This window comes from Myotis myotis, unplaced genomic scaffold (assembly GCF_014108235.1).
Source record: "Myotis myotis isolate mMyoMyo1 unplaced genomic scaffold, mMyoMyo1.p scaffold_m19_p_42, whole genome shotgun sequence".
Taxonomy (NCBI): Eukaryota; Metazoa; Chordata; class Mammalia; order Chiroptera; family Vespertilionidae; genus Myotis; species Myotis myotis.
The window spans coordinates 57192-76500 of NW_023416349.1; the positions used below are offsets into that span (position 1 = coordinate 57192).

General features: G+C 51.7%; 1 protein-coding gene across 1 annotated transcript; it reads right to left on the reverse strand.

Moving 5' to 3' along the window:
• Positions 1–3582: 3582 nt before the first annotated feature.
• LOC118655135 (zinc finger protein OZF-like) lies at positions 3583–14329 on the reverse strand. The gene is made up of 3 exons (XM_036306606.1): positions 14276–14329; positions 7209–7332; positions 3583–5721 (listed from the first exon to the last, which is right to left on the reverse strand). The coding sequence occupies exons 2-3, from the start codon at positions 7327–7329 to the stop codon at positions 4241–4243; spliced, it is 1602 nt and encodes a 533-aa protein (XP_036162499.1). The 5' UTR covers positions 7330–7332; positions 14276–14329; the 3' UTR covers positions 3583–4240.
• Positions 14330–19309: the final 4980 nt, after the last annotated feature.

Here is a 19309-nt window from a genome sequence, read left to right on the forward strand (position 1 = left end):
GACCCCGAGGCTGTCCATCTTTCCACGGTGACAGGCAGTTCTGGGAAGGAGGACAGACTGCCTTCCGATGTGAGCGAGCTCCCAGGTCCCAGGGCGGACGGCTCCCAGCTGGGTCAGCATGTGCTCTCTCTCCTCCAGACGGAACCATCATGGTTCACAGAGCAGGATCCCTCTTTCCTATCCTTGTAGGTGGTCCCCAACGTATTCAATTTCTGCCCCTCGCAGTATACGACGATTCAACCTTGTCTCTGCTGAATTGGCTCAAGGGGTGGGAGGCAGCCCGGACCCACTGGTTGTCTGGCCGAAAAGATGTAGTCTGCCTTTAGGTGGGAGGACAGGAAGCAATCTTTGCCTCCGGTTCCCATAAAAGCCTCTCTCCGGCCCTGACCGGTGTGGCTCAGTGGATAGAGCATCGGCCTGCGGACTGAAGGGTCCCAGGTTCGATTCCAGTCAAGGGCATGGACCTTGGTTGCGGGCACATCCCCAGTGGGGGGTGTATAGGAGGCAGCTGATTGATGTTGCTCTCTCATTGATGTTTCTAGCTCTCTATCCCTCTCCCTTCCTCTCTGTAAAAAAATCAATAAAATATATGTATTTTTAAAAATCACACTGGCCCTGGCTGGTGTGTCTCAGGGGATTGAGCGTCAGCCTGCAGACTGAAAGGTCCCAAGTTTGATTCCAGTAAGGGCACTTGCCCGGGTTGCAGGGTCCATCCCCAGTAGTGGGTGTGCCGGAGGCAGCCGATCCATGATTCTATCATCATTGATGTTTCTCTTTCTCTCCCTCTCCCTTCCTCTCTGAAATCAATTTTTTTAAAAAAGCAGACATTCCCTCCAATGGCAGCCCAGGCTCTCTCCCCCCGCGGGAAGTGGGCACAGTGAGCAGGCCTGCCTCGGGGGCTGTGGGAAGAGGGAGGGGCTGCTCTGGGAGTCCCGGTCTTTCTGGAGGAAGGGAATGGCTGATGGGGAGGCAGTGCATTGGGGAGCTGTCCCTGGGTGAGGGAGTGGGGATATCTGTACCTAAGGGCTCTTCCTGGGGTAGGCAGGTTCATGGGGCTCCCCGCTGTCTCTTCCTGAAGCAATGCGCCCCCCACCCCCCCAAAGAGAGACAACCTGGCCTGAGCCACCCATGCACCATGTTGGTGCCCAAGGGAAGGGGCAGCCACACCTCACAGGCCCTTGGACCTTCCGATGGGTTTTTCCAGCTGCTACCCTCCCGGTGATTTCTAAGTGATCAGGCTAGATCAAATTACTTCTTTGTTGCCGAAACCGGTTTGGCTCGGTGGATAGAGCGTCGGCTTGCGGACTGAAGGGTCCCAGGTTCGATTCCGGTCAAGGGCATGTAACTGGGTTGCGGGCACATCCCCAGTAGGAGATGTGCAGGAGGCAGCTGATCGATGTCTCTCTCATCGATGTTTCTAGCTCTCTATCTCTCTCCCTTCCTCTCTGTAAAAAATCAATAAAATATATATTAAAAAAAAAAAATTACTTCTTTGTTGTAAAGCTATAGCTCTTAGTCACTTAAAAAGTGATTTTCGTTGCCCTAGCTGGAATGGCTCAGTGGATAGAGCATTGGCCTGTGGACTGGAGTCCTGGGTTCGATTCCAGTTAAGGGCACATGCCCGAGTTGTAGGCTCGATCCCCCGTAGGGGGTGTGCAGGAGGCAGCCAATCAATGATTCTCTCTCATCATTGATATTTCTCTCTCCCTCTCTGAAATCAATAAAAAGATATATTTTTTTAAAATATATTTTATTGATTTTTTTACAGAGAGGAAGGGAGAGGGATAGAGAGTTAGAAACATTGATGAGAGAGTAACATCGATCAGCCGCTTCCTGCACATTCACCACTGGGGATGTGCCCCCAACCAAGGTACATGCCCTTGACCGGGATCGAACCTGGGACCCTTGAGTCCGCAGGCCGACGCTCTATCCACTGAGCCATACCAGTCAGGGCAAGATATTTTTGTTTTATTTTTTTATTTGTTTTTTTACAAACCCTTGTGTCGAGGGCTGACTTTCAATAGATCGCAGCGAGGGAGCTGCTCTGCTACGTACGAAACCCCGAGGGATATTTTTTTTTAAGTGATTTTGTTGCCTGGGCTGGCGTGGCTCCGTTGGTTGGGCATCATCCATGCACCAAGAGGTACCAGTTAGATTCCTGGCCAGGGTACATCCCTGGGTTTCGGAGTGGGTCCCCAGTGTGCGTCATGCAGGAGGCAGCCGATCAATGTTTCTCTCTCCCTAAAATCAATAAAAACATATATGAAAAACGATCAATGATTCTATTGATCATTGTTTCCAAGCTGAGGTCACCTCAATATTTTACATGAAGTGGTTCATCATTTAATAACTAATTCTGTCAGGTGTTACCTCTGACTTAAAACCACACCCTGTCTTTTATCACACTCAATCTGCAGAAAAAGTTGAAAACACCACCATGGCATTGTTAAATGAAAATCAGTTCATCTTTCAGAAGCCTTTGAGCTTCCTTGGCCACTAGCCCTTACGGCCATATAGTCCTCTCGCTCAGGGACACCTGGAGTTATTCCTCCTTTGAACTACAAACAGGAAGGTGTCCAGAAATTTCACCTCCGATGCCAAACTGCCAAAAGCAACCAACCAATGTGTCTCTCTCTCTCTCTCTTCCTATCCCTTCCTCTCTGAAATCAATAAAAATATATATTTAAAAAAATACACAAGAAATACCGAACCAACTATGTAAAACATTAAACCTTTAATAAGCCATTTTCCAGTGAGCACAGAGGTGAGTGGTACACGCAGGTCGACTTAAACACACACCATCTAATAGAAGCCACACAACGCCTGTCGGTTGGGTTGGGTCCATTCTCTAGTCAGAGTCAGAGGAATGAGGATGCTGCCAAAGGCTCAGAGTATTACAACTTCCTCAAGCAGAAGGAACATGGTGCCTGGCCGGTGTGGCTCAGTGGATAGAGCATTGGCCTGTGGACTGAAGGGTCCCGGGTTCAATCCCAGTCAAGGGCACAGGCCCGGGTTGCAGGCTCTATCGCCTGCAGGGGGCGTGCAGGAGGCAGCCGATCCAAGATTCTGTCTCATCACTGATGTTTCTAGCTCCCTCCCCTTCCTCTTTGAAATCAATAAAAATATATTTAAAAAAAAAAAAAAAAGGTGATAGAGGTAATCCTCCCCGTACTTTAGCCACAAAAATGGACATCAGTCCGGTATTAGCCCTGGGCAGCTTAGAAAATGCAATGCAGCTCATTGGAGGTGCACTGGCGCCCGGCCAGCGTCTCGGTGGGTAAGCGCTGACCTGTGCACGAGGTCAGGGCACAGGCCCAGGTGGCTGCATGGATCCCCGGAGGGTGGAAGGGGGGCGTCCAGGAGGGAGCCGATCAATGTTGATGTTTCTCTCTTCAATGTTCCTCTCTCTCTCCTTTCCTGTCTCTAAAATCAATAAAAAACATTTAAAAAAAAAAAAAAAGATGCACTTGTGTCCTGGCCAGTTTGGCTCAGTGGACAGAGTGTCCGCCTGCGTATTGAAGGGTCCCGGGTTCGATTACGGTCAAGGGCACATGCCTGGGCTGTGGGCTCGGTCCCCCGCAGGGGGGGTGCAGGAGGCAGCCGATCAATGATTCTCTCATCATTGACGTTTCTCTCTCTCTCTCCCTCTCTGAAATGAATAAAAATATATTTTTTTAAAAAAAGATGCACTTGTACCTGAAACTGTTGAGAGATCTAGCACAGTGTATGTTCCACTAAAAAATGTTTAAATTCAGATGAAGAGTTCTCAAAGAGTCTCCTCCAGTGCTGCTACACTGAGTGAGGAAATAAACCATCCTCTGCACATTGAAGGACGTTCTCCACTCCGAACTCTCTGGTGTTTAAAGAGGTGGGATTTGCAGCAGAAATATCTCCCACACACACTACACTCATAAGGTCTCTTCTCCCGTGTGAACTCCCTGGTGTTGAGGGAAGCCAGACCTCTCGCTAAAACATTTTCCACATCTGCCACACTCATAGAGTTTTTTGCCAAATGAACTTAGTGGTGTCAAACAAGGCAGGGGTGTTGTCTAAATAATTTCTTACGTTCACCACCTTCATGGGGCCTTTCTCCAGGATGAATTCTCTGGTGAACAGGGAGGCTGGATCTCCACCTAAAACCTTTCCCACAAACACTGCACGCGTGTGGCTGTTGTGAGTGTGTACTCTCCGGTGTTCAATGAGCCTAGTGCTTCGGATGGACTTCTCACAGTATCTACACTCAAGGCTTTTCTCTAGTGTGAACTCTCGGGTGTCTAATGAGGCGACACTTGTAGCTAAAAGATTTCCCACATTCACGACACTGATAAGGCCTTTCTGTTGAGTGCACACACAGGTGTGGAAGGAAGCTGGAGGTATTGCTGAAAGGTTTCCCACGTTTGCCACACTCATAAGGCTTTTCTTCAGAATGAACGCGAAGGTGCTGAATAAGGTGGGAGTGTTGCCGGAACGATTTTCTACATGTACTACACTCATACGGCTTTTCTCCGGTGTGAATTCTCTGGTGATTAATGAGGACACGTTTGATACTAAAACATTTCCCACAATCACTGCACTCATACGGCTTTTCTCCAGTGTGAACTCTCTGGTGTTGAGTGAGGGCAGAGTGTTGGTGGAAGGACTTCCCACAGTCACTGCACTCGTAAGGCTTTTCTCCAGTGTGAACTCTCTGGTGGTTAATGAGGATACATTTGTAGGTAAAGCATCTCCCACAATCCCTACACTCATATGGCTTTTCACCAGTGTGGATTTTCTGGTGTGTAAAAAGGGCAGAGCTTTGGCTAAATGACTTCCCACAATCACTACACTCGTAAGGCTTTTCTCCAGTGTGAACTCTCTGGTGGATGCGGAGGTAGCATTTGAAGCGAAAAGATTTCCCACATTCGCCACACTCAAAAGTGCTTTTTCCAGAATGAAGTCTTTGGTGTTGACTAAGGTTCGTGCGCTGTCTAAGGCATTTCCCACGAACACTGCACTCACACGGTTCTTCTTCAGTGTGACCGCTCTGGTGTTCGGTGAGGTCAGAGTTTCCGCTGAAGGGCTTCTCATAACCCCTACACTCAAGAGCCTTTTCTTCGGTGTGAACGCCTCTGTGTTGGATAAGGTTAAAGATGTGTCTAAAGGCTTTTCGACACTTGCTGCACTCAGAAAGCCCTTTTCCAGAACAGACACTTTGCCGTGGAACAAGGTTCTGGTTTGGGCTGGCAGCTTTTTCACATCCTCCTGAACGGAGACGATTTTCTCCGCTGGGAAAGGCCTGCCCGCTCTCACCGCCATCGTGCGGCTCCTCGGGATCACCAGGGGCCTGGTGCTGAAGGCCTGAGGTGGCTGGGAAGCCCTCCCCAACCTTCCCACAGGCGGAAGGTGCCCCTGAGACGCAGAAGCTGCACCTGGTCCCAGGCGAGGCCCCGTCCACAGCTCCTTCCCAGGGCTTCTCAGCACTGGCTTCCCTCTGCTGCTGGTGAGGGTTTGAGGGGAAACAGAGTTCTCTCACACATGCGTCACCGGAGAAGGCTCTCTGCTCAAGGTCTGCGGCTTGGCACTCAGTCAGGTGCAGAACAGCTTTCAAGGGCGGGACACACCGCTCACAGGGGTGGGTCCTCTGGGCGGCCGGCGTCTCAGACGCCCTGACCGGTGACTCTCCTTCTACAGGCACGCTCTGCTCACAAGGGGTCTCGTCATCTTCCGTCTTATGCCAGCAACCTGAAAGCAGACAATTGCTGAGGAGATGGGTGTGGACTTTGGTCTGAGGGGCAAGTCCCACTGCAAGAGGTTAGACATAATACGCTGGTTCCATGGGATTGTCTACAAGTAAGGTCCTTGCCCGAGCTGCATGGCTCCCTGGTTGAGCATCGACCTATGAGCCAGGAACAGTTCAATTCCTGGTCAGGGCACATGCCTGGGTTGTGGGCTCAGTCCCCAGAGTGGGGCGTGCAGGAGGCAGCCCATCAGTGATTCTCTCATTGATGTTTCTTTCTCTTTCTCTCTCTCTCTCTCTCTCTCTACCTCTCCCTTCCTCTCTGAAATCAATAAAAACAAATTTAAAAAAATAATAATAAGGGGCCTAGAAACAGGTTGAAAAAGAGGCTACTGTGCAGCACTGGTCCTCTGAAGATCACAGAATTGGGTAGACCCCACTGGGAAAGGAATACCGAGATGGCCTGCAGCACGTGGAACAAGAGCGGGCTCTCCCACTCACTCTCCTAACAGCGTTCAGCAGAGTCTGTCTGTTGGTGACCTGGGCAAGCTGTGGAAAAGGTTGATTGTGTCCTTTCCCCAATAAAATGCAATAAATGAGTAGCTGGTATTTGAAGACAACGTAAGGATGTATGCAAACCTCCTAACACACGCCTAAGTCAAGGGTGGAGAACACAGCAGAAGGACAGGTGGCGTCAGGAGGCCGCAAACATGAAGGAAGCCCGAAGCCTGAAGTCACAGATGAAATGACCAGTCAGAAAAAGTGTCAAGTCTGGGTACGAAAAGGTAGAAATGAGGTGGGGCCAATGGAACTTGCACCAAAACGCTATTGGACATAGGAGGGGGGTGAGGTGCTGTTCTTGGTATGATCTGAACATGGCCCTTACGTCATGCGCAGCCAGGCCTCCTCTGAGACGAGCTTACATGTCAACCCTGTGAAAAACCAGGGAACTCCCTGCACCGCCACTGTACGACTACCCGGAACCCCAATGATCCAAATCTTAATGAAAGACAGCAGAGGTGAGCAGCAGCACGGGCCCAGAGCGGCTTGGCACACATGGGCATTCAGGGAACTCCTTGTTCAGGGCACGCCACCAGGCTCAGCACTGGCAGTCCCAGCACGTACAACAAGAAAGTGGATTTAGCCCTGACCAGTTTGGCTCAGTGGATAGAGCGTCGGCCTGCGGACTGAAGGGTCCCGAGTTCGATTCCGGTCAAGGGCATGTACCTTGGTTGTGGGCACATCCTCAGTGGGGGGTGTGCAGGAGGCAGCTGAATTGATGTTTCTCTCTCATCAATGTTTCTAACTCTCTATCCCTCTCTCTTTCTCTCTGTAAAAAATCAATAAAATATATTTAAAAAAAAAAAAAAGAAAGTGGGTTTAAATGCGCAGAGCCCATGGTCCAGCTGTGGGACACACACAGATACCCGTGGAATCAAAAAGAGGAGGCAGAACATCACCTCAGGACACTGGGAGAACGGGAGGGTCTTACCTACGGAGGCTACCAGCGCAAAGATCTCCAGCATCACCTCGCAGTACAGCAGTCTCTGAGCCGCATCAAGGAGCCCCCACTCCTCCTGGGAGAAGGCGATGGCCACGTCCTCCAAGTCCATATCCTGTCGTGATGGGGACACTTCAGTCCACGATCAGCTTGTCTCCTGGGCTTCCAAGTTCGTCGTATCCCCCACCCTCCATGTCCACCTGCTCCCTCGGCTCCCCGCATCACAGAAGACCCCAGGCCTTGGTACCAGCGGCGTCGCTCCCTCCTTATGGTCATCGAGTCTGTGTCTTCCCTCAACACCGACGGGCAGATGGACGATCCCTGAGCTCTGGGCCTGGCATGTCGGCCAAAATGCCTCTTGTCTTTAATACAGTGGGTGTCACAAACATTGCTTACACCAGCGGTTCTCAACCTGTGGGTCGCGACCCCTTTGGGGGTTGAACGACCCTTTCACAGGGGTCGCCTAAGACCATCGGAAAACACATATGTAATTCCATATTGTTTTGGTGATGAATCACTGTGCTTTCATTATGTTCAATGTGTAACAATGAAAATACATCCTGCATATCAGATATTTACATGACGATCCATAACAGCAGCAAAATTACAGTTATGAAGTAGCCACGAAAATAATGTTATGGTTGGGTCACCACATGAGGAACCGTATGAAAGGGTCACGGCATTAGGAAGGTTGAGAACCACTGGCTTAGAGAGAGAAGCTGGCCATAGAGACGGGGTGAGTCATGTGACACTGGTCTTGTCAGGCAGTAACCCAGTGGTCTCCCCGTCCCTCCAAGACACAAAAGACATGGCGTCACCCTTCACCTTAAAACCCCAACCCCAGGGCCCTGAGGCTGTCGGTCTGCACTGTCCTCTGCAAATAATTCTTTTTTAAATATATTTTTTTGACTTCAGAGAGGAAATGAGAGGGAGAGAGAGAGAGAAACATCAATGATGAGAGAGAATCATGAATCGGCTCCCTCCTGCACGCCCCACACTGGGGACTGAGCCCACAACCCGGGCATGTGCCCCTACCCGAAATCGAACCGTGACCTCCTGGTTCATAGGTCGATGCTTAACCACTGAGCTATGCAGCCCGGGCTGCAAATAATTCTTTAAATCACTCCTCTCTCCCACAACCACATTCCCGGAAGAACAACTTCAAAGGTAACACAAAGGGCCCATGACAAGGACAGCGTGTTTCTGGTCAGCTTGCTCCCCAGGACCCTGGTCTCACCACCTCCCTCGCTGACCCCTGCTTAGCGTCCCCCTTCCCGCGGCCGGTGGAGGTTTTCAGGCCCCGGCGACACTGACACCCACTATCTCCTCGAGGCCCTGCTGCCCAGTGCACCCGCCCTCCACAGCAGCAGGCAGGTGGGCAGATAAATGGCTCGTAAGCTCTTGAGCCTGGGAGATGGGAATCAACAGCCCCCCTTTCCAGGGAATTCTCAGCATGTCCCTATTGTTTCCTCCAGCCACTGCCAGACATGGACTCACCCTTCATTCACTCTTTTTTTTTCTTAATATATTTTTATTGATTTCAGAGAGGAAGGGAGAGGGAGAGAGAAAGATAGAAACAACAATGATGAGAGCATCATGGATCGGCTGCCTCCCGCACGGCCACTATTGGGGATGGAGCCCGCAACCAGGCATGTGCCCTTGCCCAGAATCGAACCCGGGACCCTTCCGTCGGCAGGCCGGCGCTCTATCCACTGAGCCACACCGGCCAGGGCTCATTCACTCTCATGTCAATGCCAGAGCCCCGTGGCCGTGAAGTCGCACTCCCTCCCCAAGCGCACATCGCCCTTCCGACCGCCCGCTCTCCCGCCTGCACTCCCGGCCCCGCCGCCTGCCCTGCACCCCCTGCACCCGGACATCTCCTGGGCCCTCTGCCTGTTCCTCGGCGTGTGGTCCAGGGACTACTTGGCAGGTTCACACAGGACCCAGCAGCACGCTGCCTCTGACGGCCCCCACGGACACAGGCCGCCCGGAGCGCTGCTCCGAAGGCCTCCCGGCCGGACTGCGCCTTTGCTTCAACCTCAGCCTCTGCCCTCAGCCTCCGCCCCTGGTGCTGCACTTGCACCCGTCTCCCTCTCCCCGCCTCACCCGCCCCACCCGCCCCGCGCCCCGCGAGTCACCCAGGTGGCCACTTAGGAATCCGCCAGCCAGACGGCAGCCCCTGCGGAGAAAAGCTGGTCTCGGCCAGAGGGGAAGCAGCAACTGCTCCCCAATTCCTCTGGGACCCTGAGAGGTTCCCAAAGGAACTGACCTGTGAGAACAAGTAATGCTGGCTACTCTGACCTCTTCCAAGTAATGTACCTACTGGCTTTGGAGACCAAAAGCAGCAGAGAACAGCCAGACAAGGTTCGCAGGAAAGCGCCAGTAGAGAAGGCTGTTCACCTGAAGAATAACTATGGGAGCCCTGGCTGGTGTGGCTCAGCGGATAGAGCATCGGCCTGCGGACTGAGGGGTCCCGGGTTCGATTCCGGTCAAGGGCATGTGCCTGGGTTGCGGGCACATCCCCAGTAGGAGGTGTGCAGGAGGCAGCTGGTCGATGTTTCTCTCTCATCGATGTTTCTAACTATCTCTCTCCCTTCCTCTCTGTAAAAAATCAATAAAATATATTTTAAAAAAATAAAATAAAATAAAATAATATATATAACCATATTTTTAAAAATTAAGTTAAATAAAAGAATATGGGAAACTAAAATGGGATTTTGAAAGAAAAAAACAACAGAAGCAAGCATAGGGCTACTCTGAGAACTATGACAAGGTGCTTCCCCTTCTCTTAATAGTTTAAGAAAAATTAAAATTACCATTAAAAGGGGGAAAATTACCAAGGACCTTGAAATAACGAAGCTATTTTATCTGTTCTTTTTTTTTTTTTTAATATATTTTATTGATTTTTTACAGAGAGGAAGGGAGAGAGATAGAGAATTAGAAACACCAATGAGAGAGAAACATTGATCAGCTGCCTCCTGCACATCTCCCACTGGGGATGTGCCCACAACCCAGGCACATGCCCTTGGCCGGAATCGAACCTGGGACCTTTCAGTCCGCAGGCCGATGCTCTATCCACTGAGCCAAACCGGTTTCGGCGCTATTTTATCTGTTCTTAACCACACCTAACTAAGCTGGAGTAAAGCTTGCCTAATCAACCAATATCTGTTTTTAATCAGAACCTGCCCCCTTTAAACTGGGAATGTTATAGAGCAATTTAAATATATTTTCGCTAGTCAAATCCGGCCCAATTCACCTGATAGGGCAAGATTTAAAAAAAAACACACAAAAAAAACAATGACGTGCACATATCCTTTTTGCAGAAGGGTGAAATGTATTTAGAAATTAGTAAATCAGACACTGAACCAACTGGGAAAATAAGAACTTTAAATGCCTTTCACCACCTGGCTGCCGCGGCTCAGCTGGCCGAGCGTCACCCCCTGCACAGGGAGGATGGTCTGAGTCCCAGTCAGGGCACAGGTCTAGGTTGAGGCCTCCGTCCCCCGTAGAATCTTACGAGGGAACATTCGTTACAAGACATTCAACGCCACCTCAGGCCTTTCCAGTCACCAATGTCCTTTATGCACCAATATCCCAATACACAAGATTACTTTTAAAACGGGGCTTTTAATTCCAGGTACAAGTTCCTATAATCCTCCTGTCCTTCCATTAAAGTTCAGTGGGAAAGAACGGGGATTTGTACAGGATCTCGTGGCTATAGTCATTCCCAAGTACCCTATGGTTCCAATTCCACATAACCCATTACCAGCCCTTCCTGTGAACTGCCCATATTGTTCAGCGATGGATTTATGTAGTGCCTTTCCCAGCATTTCTGTAAAAGAAAGACAGAAATACCTCTTTGCTCTCACCTGGAAAGATCACAAGTTTACCTGAACAGTAACGCCCCAGGTATATGAGGAAAGTCACACCTATTTTTCTTAGATACTAGAAGCTGATTTAAAGGATGTCAAGTTTTTCTAAATGAAATTTCACAAGATTTCACTCTAAGTCAATATGTAAATAATTTATTCTCATACATTACTAAGCTCCCAAAGGGACACCTTTTACCTATTACAACAGCTAGCTATACAAGGACATAAGGTGTCAAAAAGATAAGCTTCAATTTTCCTTAAGTCAAGTAGAATACCTTCACCATCTTGCTCTAAAAATAACAACTCTGAAAGACAGGAATTCTACCTTTTCCATAAACAAGCAAGCAGCTTGGAGGAGTACTGGGTTTGAGTGGATATTGTCACAATTAGGTTCAAATTTTTCATTAAATGTCCAGTCTCTCTATGTCCCATTAAGATCAAATTGAGCTAGCCCTAACCAGTCTGGCTCAGTGGGTAGAGCGTCGGCCTGCGGACTGGAGGGTCCCAGGTTCGATTCCGGTCCAGGGCATGTACCTTGGTTGCGGGCACATCCCCAGTGGGGAGTGTGCAGGAGGCAGCTGATCTGTGGTGCTAACTCTCTATCCCACTCCCTTCCTCTAGGGAAAACGTCAATAAAATATGTATTTTTAAAAATTGAGCTAATCCAATTCAGAGGAACCCAGAAGGGAAGTAAGCTGTAAACATCTGCAAAAAATTATGTCTGGAACACCTTCATTATAAGCATTCTAACTTTTTTAAAATATATATATTTTATTGATTTTTTTACAGAGAGGAAGGAAGGATAGAGAGTTAGAAACATCGATGAGAGAGAAACATCAATCAGCTGCCTCTTGCACATTCCCTACTGGGGATGTGCCCGCAACCCAGGTACATGCCCTTGACAGGAATCGAACCTGGGACCCTTCAGTCCGCAGGCCGACGCTCTATCCACTGAGCCACACCGGCTCGGGCAGCATTCTAACATTTTATACACGGAAATAAAGGAAATGCTTTTAGGAGTTCTAACTCAAACGTAAGCATCACAGACCTACAGGCTGACAGTCAGGCACTAGACTCCGTAGGCAACGGGCTCCCACCCTGCACACAGCCGTCTCCGCTAGAGACGTGCTATGCAAACCAACGGGAAGGACGGTGGTAGGCTCCCCTCTGCCCATGTCCCTCGTTCTGCTGGATCCGTGGAACCCTTATCACACTCAGCCCTTCCCCCAGGGGACTGGCGCTGGCCTTCTGCACCTACCGGTGGTGTCACTTGAACTGGATTTAACAACTTTGCTACTGGCTTTGATGTTTTTTTGTGGGTTTTTTTTTTTACAGAGAGGAAGAGAGTTAGAAACAAGGATCAGTTGCCTCCTGCACACCTCCCACTGGGGATGTGCCCACAACCAAGGTACATGCCCTTGACCGGAATCGAACCTGGGACCCTTGAGTCCACAGGCTGACGCTCTTATCCAGTGAGCCAAACCGGCCAGGGCATGGCTTTGATGTTTTGCTTACTGACCACCTTCTTGTTCCTAGGAATGGTTTATAGGAAACTCCTCACTGATGCTGACTTAGCCCTGGCCGGTGTGGCTCAGTGGATAGAGCGTCGGCCTGCAGACTGAAGGGTCCCCGGTTCCATTCTGGTTAACCTTGACCTTAACTGAGACTGTCTTTTTGCATCTATAATAACACTAGTGGCCCGGTGCATGAATAGTGCAGGGAGAGGGGTGGTGTCCCTCAGCCCGGCCTGCACCCTCTCACAATCCGGGACCCCGCAGGGGATGTGGGACTCAGACATCCCTCTCAGAATCCGGGAACGCTGGCTCCTAACCACTCAGCTGCCTGCCTGCCTGCTCGCCCCCTGCTGGCCTGATCACCCCCAACCAGCCTGCTTGCCCCCAACTGCGCCCCCTGCTGGCCTGATCACCCCCAACCAACCTGCTTGCCCCCAACTGCGCCCCCTGCTGGCCTGATCACCCCCAACCAGCCTGCTCGCCCCCAACTGCGCCCCCTGCTGGCCTGATCACCCCCAACCAACCTGTTTGCCCCCAACTGCCCCCCCTGCCGGCCTGATCGCCCCTAACAGCCTCTGCCTCGCCCCTTCACCATGGCTTTGTCCAGAAGGAGGTCCGGAAGGTCTCCCGGCCTGATTAGCATATTACCCTTTTATTAGTATAGAGTCCCAGCGGTTCTCAACCTGTGGGTCGCGACCCTTCTGGCGGCCGAACGACCCTTTCACAGGGGTCACCTAAGCCCATCCTGCATATCAGACATTTACATGACGATTCATCACAGCAGCAACATGACCGTGATGAAGTAGCCACGACAATAATTCTATGGTTGGGCCACAACATGAGGAACTGTACTTAAAGGGCCAGAAGGTTGGGAACCGCTGGTCTAGACGATAGACACCCTTGGAAACGTCCGGGTACCTTGTACCTTCACCCCCCACACCCCTTGGGGCACAGCCCGGACCACAAACTCCTTCATTACCCCTTCCCGCCCGCGCCCGCCCCCATTTACTTTCACCCAATCCGGGGGTCCCCCCCCCCCCCCGCTTCTCCCGCCCCCTCCCCCACCCCCGTGGGTCCCACGTGACCCGCGCGCCCCCTGTGGCCGCGGCGCGTAAACACGGGAGCCGCCCTCCCCCAGCTCCATCCGGTCCACGGTCCGGCGCCAATAGGCTCAGCAGTTCTCCGCGGGTTTCCATGGTTTCTCACGTAAACAAAGTCAAACTCCCCGCCCCCCGCCCCCCCCCCCCCCCAGCCTCCCGCACCTTCTCCGCCGCTTTAGACACAAACCCGGGCCTCGGGTTCCCCATCCTCCCGCTCCGCCGCCCTGCGCGGTGCTCCCCCGCCCACCGGGGTCCCCCCCTCTTACCGGGTCCCCCCTCCCACCGGGGTCACACCCCTCTTACCGGGTCCCCCCTCCCCCCGGGTCACACCCTCTTACCGGGTCCCCCCTCCCACCGGGGTCCCCCCTCCCACCGGGTCCCCCCTCCCCCCGGGGTCCCCCCTCCCACCGGGGTCCCCCCCTCCCCCCGGGGCCCCCCCTCTTACCGGGTCCCCCCTCCCCCCAGGGTCTCCCCCTCCCCCCGGGTCCCCCCCCTCCCCCCGAGCGCCTCCCGGTCCTGCCGCGGGGCCGGGCTGCGGGGTTAGGGGGGCGGGAGGCCGGGGGCGCGCTCACCTCAGCCGGGCGCCTCGGCGCGGCCGCCGCCCTCGGGCTCAGCGGGCGGAGCGGGCGGGGGCGGCCGCGGAGCCGGGACCCGCCTCGCAGCGGGGACGACCCCCCCCCCCCCCGGCGCTCCCTCCCTCCCTCCGTCAGGACTCGGCGCGCGAATCCCTCGAATTCACCAAAAAGGCCGCCCAGACCGCCCAGAGGAGGACGCCGGAAGTCCCGCCCTCACGTCGGGGGCAGTGTTGAAACGCCCCGTTTCCTGGGCTTTCATTGGCTCCACCCGCCGTTGTTGGGCGCATTGCCTTCTGGGTAATGTAGTTTCTCCAGCCGAAGCGGTGAGTTACTATTGTCTTTAGCAACCGCATAGCTGACTATTTGCTGTGGTTGAGCGGTTGTTTCTGGGGCCGGAAGCCATGAGGTGAGGCGGTCGATTCCCACTCAGCAATCACCTCTGTGTTGTAGTTTCATTGCCGCCCCATTTTTACGACCTTTTTTTTTTTTTTCTTTGATCCTCAATGTTTCTCTCTATCCCTCCCTTCCTCTCTCTCTCTCTCTAAAAAAAATCAATAAAATATAATCAGCAGAAGTAATAATTAAGGTGTGGCCTAGACTCTGGCTGAGTAGGTCCATATGTTTGTTACCGGGTCTTCTCCTCGAGCCAAGGCTGGTCCCCCCAGGTTTGGTCCCCGGTCTTGGCTGCAATGACACCTTTAGGCTTTGTGGAGGTTGGCAGCCTTGGGGGTGGTGTGGTACAACTGATAATCCTTCGGAGAGTTTCTCAACGTTAGCTTTTTTTTCCCCAATTTTTGAATGCATTTTTATTGATGTCAGAGAGGAAGGGAGACAGGGAGAGAAACATCAATGATGAGAAAGAATCATAGATTGGCTGCCTCCTGCACGCCCCGCACTGGGGATCAAACCTGCAAGCCAGGCATGTGCCCCCACCTGGAATTGAACCTCGATTTCCTGCTTCATGGGTCAACGCACAACCACTGAGCCACACTGGCCAGGCAGTGTTAGCTTTTTCTAAAATGATTCACGGGGAGGCTCTTATGGGCTGAATTGTATACGGTTGATTCATACACAGGAATTGTAACCCCCATTAACGCAGAATGTGACTGTATTTGAAAACAAGGTCTATAAAAATGTAATATAAGGTCATTAGATTGGACTGGTGTCATGAGAGTAAGACACACACACACACACACACACACACACACACAGTGTAACACTCATGTGAGGACACAGAAGCCAGCCATCTGCAAGCCAAGGAGAGAGGCCTCAGGAAAAACCAACGGTCCTGACATCTTCATGTGACTTCCAGCCTGGAAATATGTAAAAATAAAGTAATTTCTGCTTTTTAAATTGCCAGTGTGAGGTACTTTGCTATCGTAGCCCACGCAGACTAATGCAGGGCCCATTATCGTCTATGAAAAAAAGAAAAACCTGCAGGGCACCCTCAAGAGAAAGGGGGCCCTGGCTGGTGTGGCTCAGTGGATAGAGTGCCGGCCTGTGGACTGAAGGGTCCGAGGTTTGATTCCAGTCGAGGGCACAGGCCCGGGTTGTGGGCTCGATCCCCAGTATGGGGGTGTGCAGGAGGCAGCCGATCCATGATTCTCTCATCATTGATGTTTCTCTCTCTCCCTTTCCTCCCTGAAATCAATAAGAATACATTTAAATTAAATAAAATTCTTTAATATTGAAAGTAGATGCTGCACTTATTGATCATTCCCCAAAGTGGGTTGAGAGGATGGTTTTGTGTGAAGGTGTCATCTTTTTGTCCAGCTTTATTGAGGTGTAATTCATTAACCTGTGAGATATTTATAATGAACATGCTGTGACTTGATGATACAGATACATTGTGAAAAGCTGATTAAGGCTTTTTTTTCTTTAATCCTCACCCAAGGATATTTTTCTGTTGATTTTTAGGGAGAGGGGAAGAGAGAGGGAAAGACAGAAACATTGATGTGAAACACATCGATGGGTTGCCTCCCGCATGAGCTACCTGGGACCAGTTGGTCTGCAGGCCAATCCTCTATCCACTGAGCCACACCAGCCAGGGCAGGCCCAGAGTTTGTAAAGATTTTGCATAGCCATGGCCGGTGTGGCTCAATGGATAGAGCGTCGGCCTGCGGACTCAAGGGTTCCCAGGTTCGATTCTGGTCAAGGGCATGTACCTCGGTTGCGGGCACACACTCAGTGTGGGGTGTGCAGGTGGCAGCCGATCAATGAGTCTCTCTCCTCACTGATGTTTCCCCTTACCTCCCTCTCTGAAATCAATAAAACTATATATTGCAAAAAAAAAGAAAAAAAGCTGATTTCTATAGCTACAGGGCTCATATTTCTGAAAACCAAAACATGAATGCCATGCCCTGACTGGTTTGGCTCAGTGGATAGAGCCTCGGCCTGTGGACTGAAGGGTCCCAGGTTTGATTCCAGTCAAGGGCATGTACCTTAGTTGGGGGCACATCCCCAGTAGGGGGTGTGCAGGAGGCAGCTGATGGATGTTTCTCTCTCACGGATGTTTCTAACTCTCTATCCCTCTCCCTTCCTCTCTGTAAAAAATCAATAAAAATATATTTTTAAAATATTCATGAATGCCAAGCTGGGCTGTAACGAAAGCTGCACACAGTAGGGCAGTTTCCCAGGTGACACTTAGGCACTGATTGATCAGTGGGATACGGGAACCTGGGACGGGCCCTCTGGGTGGAGGCCAAAGAAAGCGACCATCTGGGAGTTGCAGGTCATCGAGTCTCTTACCGAGTGTCTGGGGGGCCTAGCCTTCCTCTGCTGACGTCGCCGGGGCAGCCGCCTGCAAAGGAATGCCACTTCCTCCCCAGACTCACCACAAACACTATAGTTCTCACTCGCAGCGCGATCCAGGGAAAAAGGGGAAACGCAGGAAGAATCATCATTTATTTGCTAGTATTTGTTATCAGAAACCTGGGGAGCAAAGGTGCGCCTCGGCCCCAGGCACTGTGACCGAGGAGGAGAGAAGGCAGGACCAGGCCAGTCACTCCAAACGAATGGGCCGAGTTCGTGGACATCACGCAGCAGGAGACCCTGCCCTGAGTGGGTCAGTTCAGGCAGCGGTTCAGGTGTCTGTCGACTCCACAGCGGCCTTTCCGTTAACCAGCCTGAGGTGCCAGTTTGTCTGGGACGATGCCCAAGACAGAATTCAAAGGCTTAGGTCCGGCCGGTGTGGCCCAGTGGCTGAGCGTCGAGCCAGGAACCAAGAGGCCACAGGTTTGATACCCTGACAGGGCACAGGCCTGGGTTGCGGCCTGATACTGGGTGGGGGGCGTGCCGGAGGCAGCTGATCGATGGTTTCTCTCTCAACGATGTATTTCTCTATCACTCTCCCTTCATTCTCTCTAAAAAGAAAAAAATCAATAAAAAATATATTTAAAAAATATATATATATATATATTTTTAAACTGAAAGGCTTAGGGATAGCCACATTGGCTTAATTTGTCGTGTGTGAGAAGTGCGTCTATATATTCCTTCATCACATTCTTTTATTTTCTGTATTTTATTATGGTGACATCCTGGAGGGCCCGCCGACCTGGAAGAGACTGCCCCTCCCAGGGCAAGTTAGTTAATTATAATAATAAAAGGGTAGTATTCTAATTAGACCAGACGTCTTCTGGACATCCTTCCTGGTGAAGCAGGGGCTGGAGGGAAGCCAGCCCGGATCCCGGGTGCCTGCGGGCGGCCAGAGGAGGGAAGCCCGGGTCCTGGGTGCCGGAAGAAAGCCGGTGCCGGCAGCCAGGGGAAGGAAGGCCTACTCTTGCAGGAATTTTCGTGCACCGGGCCTCTAGTAAAAGAGAATAAAAAACCTGCCCTTCTGCCCCAAAACCCACAAATAAACAACCTGCTCAGGAGCCTCCCATTCTTTCATATGCATTCTTTCATCTTACTGATCCAGAGCCCTACTGGTCCACCACCTTTATCTGACTCACAGGCCAGACCAATGTCTTTTCCTAAATCAAACCAGGGTGAGGCAGCAGGAAACTGGGGGCTACCCCTACCACCAACGCCTGCCAGTGATTCCAACTCTCACGTCTGATGTGGTCGATGCCTCCGGCCTTGCCTTTCCCCAGGAACCTACTGGGAAGGTGTGTGCCCACGCTCTCCTCGCTCCCTCCTGCCGTTACCAACGCTGGCGCTGTCCCCTGTGGCCCCGTGCGACACAGCCTGTCTCTGCTCTCGGGAGCTGTGAGCAATAAAACCTTCTTACAGAGGCATCAAACTCTCCAAGTCCCCATTCGGTCACCTCTGTAAATTAAAACCCCGTGGTTAGCCCGGCCGGCGTGGCTCAGTGGTTGATCATCGACCTATGAACCAGGAGGCCACAGTTTGATCCTGGGTCAGGGCACATTCCCGGGTTGAGGGCTCCATCCCCAGTGGGGGGCGTGCAGGAGGAATTTGTTCAGTGATTCTCTCTCATCGTTGATGTTTCTCTCTCTTTCCCTCTCCATTCCCCTCTGAAATCAATCAAAATATCTTAAAAATATATATACAGCCCAGCTGGTGTGGCTCAGTGGTTGAGCGTTGACCCAGGAACCAGGAAGTCAGGGTTCGATTCCTGGTCAGGGCACATGCCTGGGTTGTGAGCTTGATCCCCATAGGGTGCGTGCGTGCAGGAAGCAGCCAATCAATGATGTTCCTCTCTCACTGACGTTTCTAGCTCTCTCTCCTTTGCCTTTCCTCTTTTAAAAAATCAATAAAAACGTATTTAAAACAAAACATGGCCATGGGTATAATCAAGATCACGGCCGTAGGGAGCAGGGGGACTGGCCCACAGACTATGCGTTCCTGCTTGCCCTCTGGCTCACTGGGTGCATTAAAGGGCCGACCCCGCGGACCTGGGAGTGGGGGGCGTATGCAGTGCCTGTGTACTGGCCTCGGGACCCCAACCTCAATGATAAGATCTCATCCTGGGCCCTGCGGCTCAGTGGTCAGAGCACCAGGCTGCACACGGAAGGAAGGGCTGAGGGCTGGATTCCCTTCGCTCCCCCTCCCCATTGGGGTGGGGTGGGA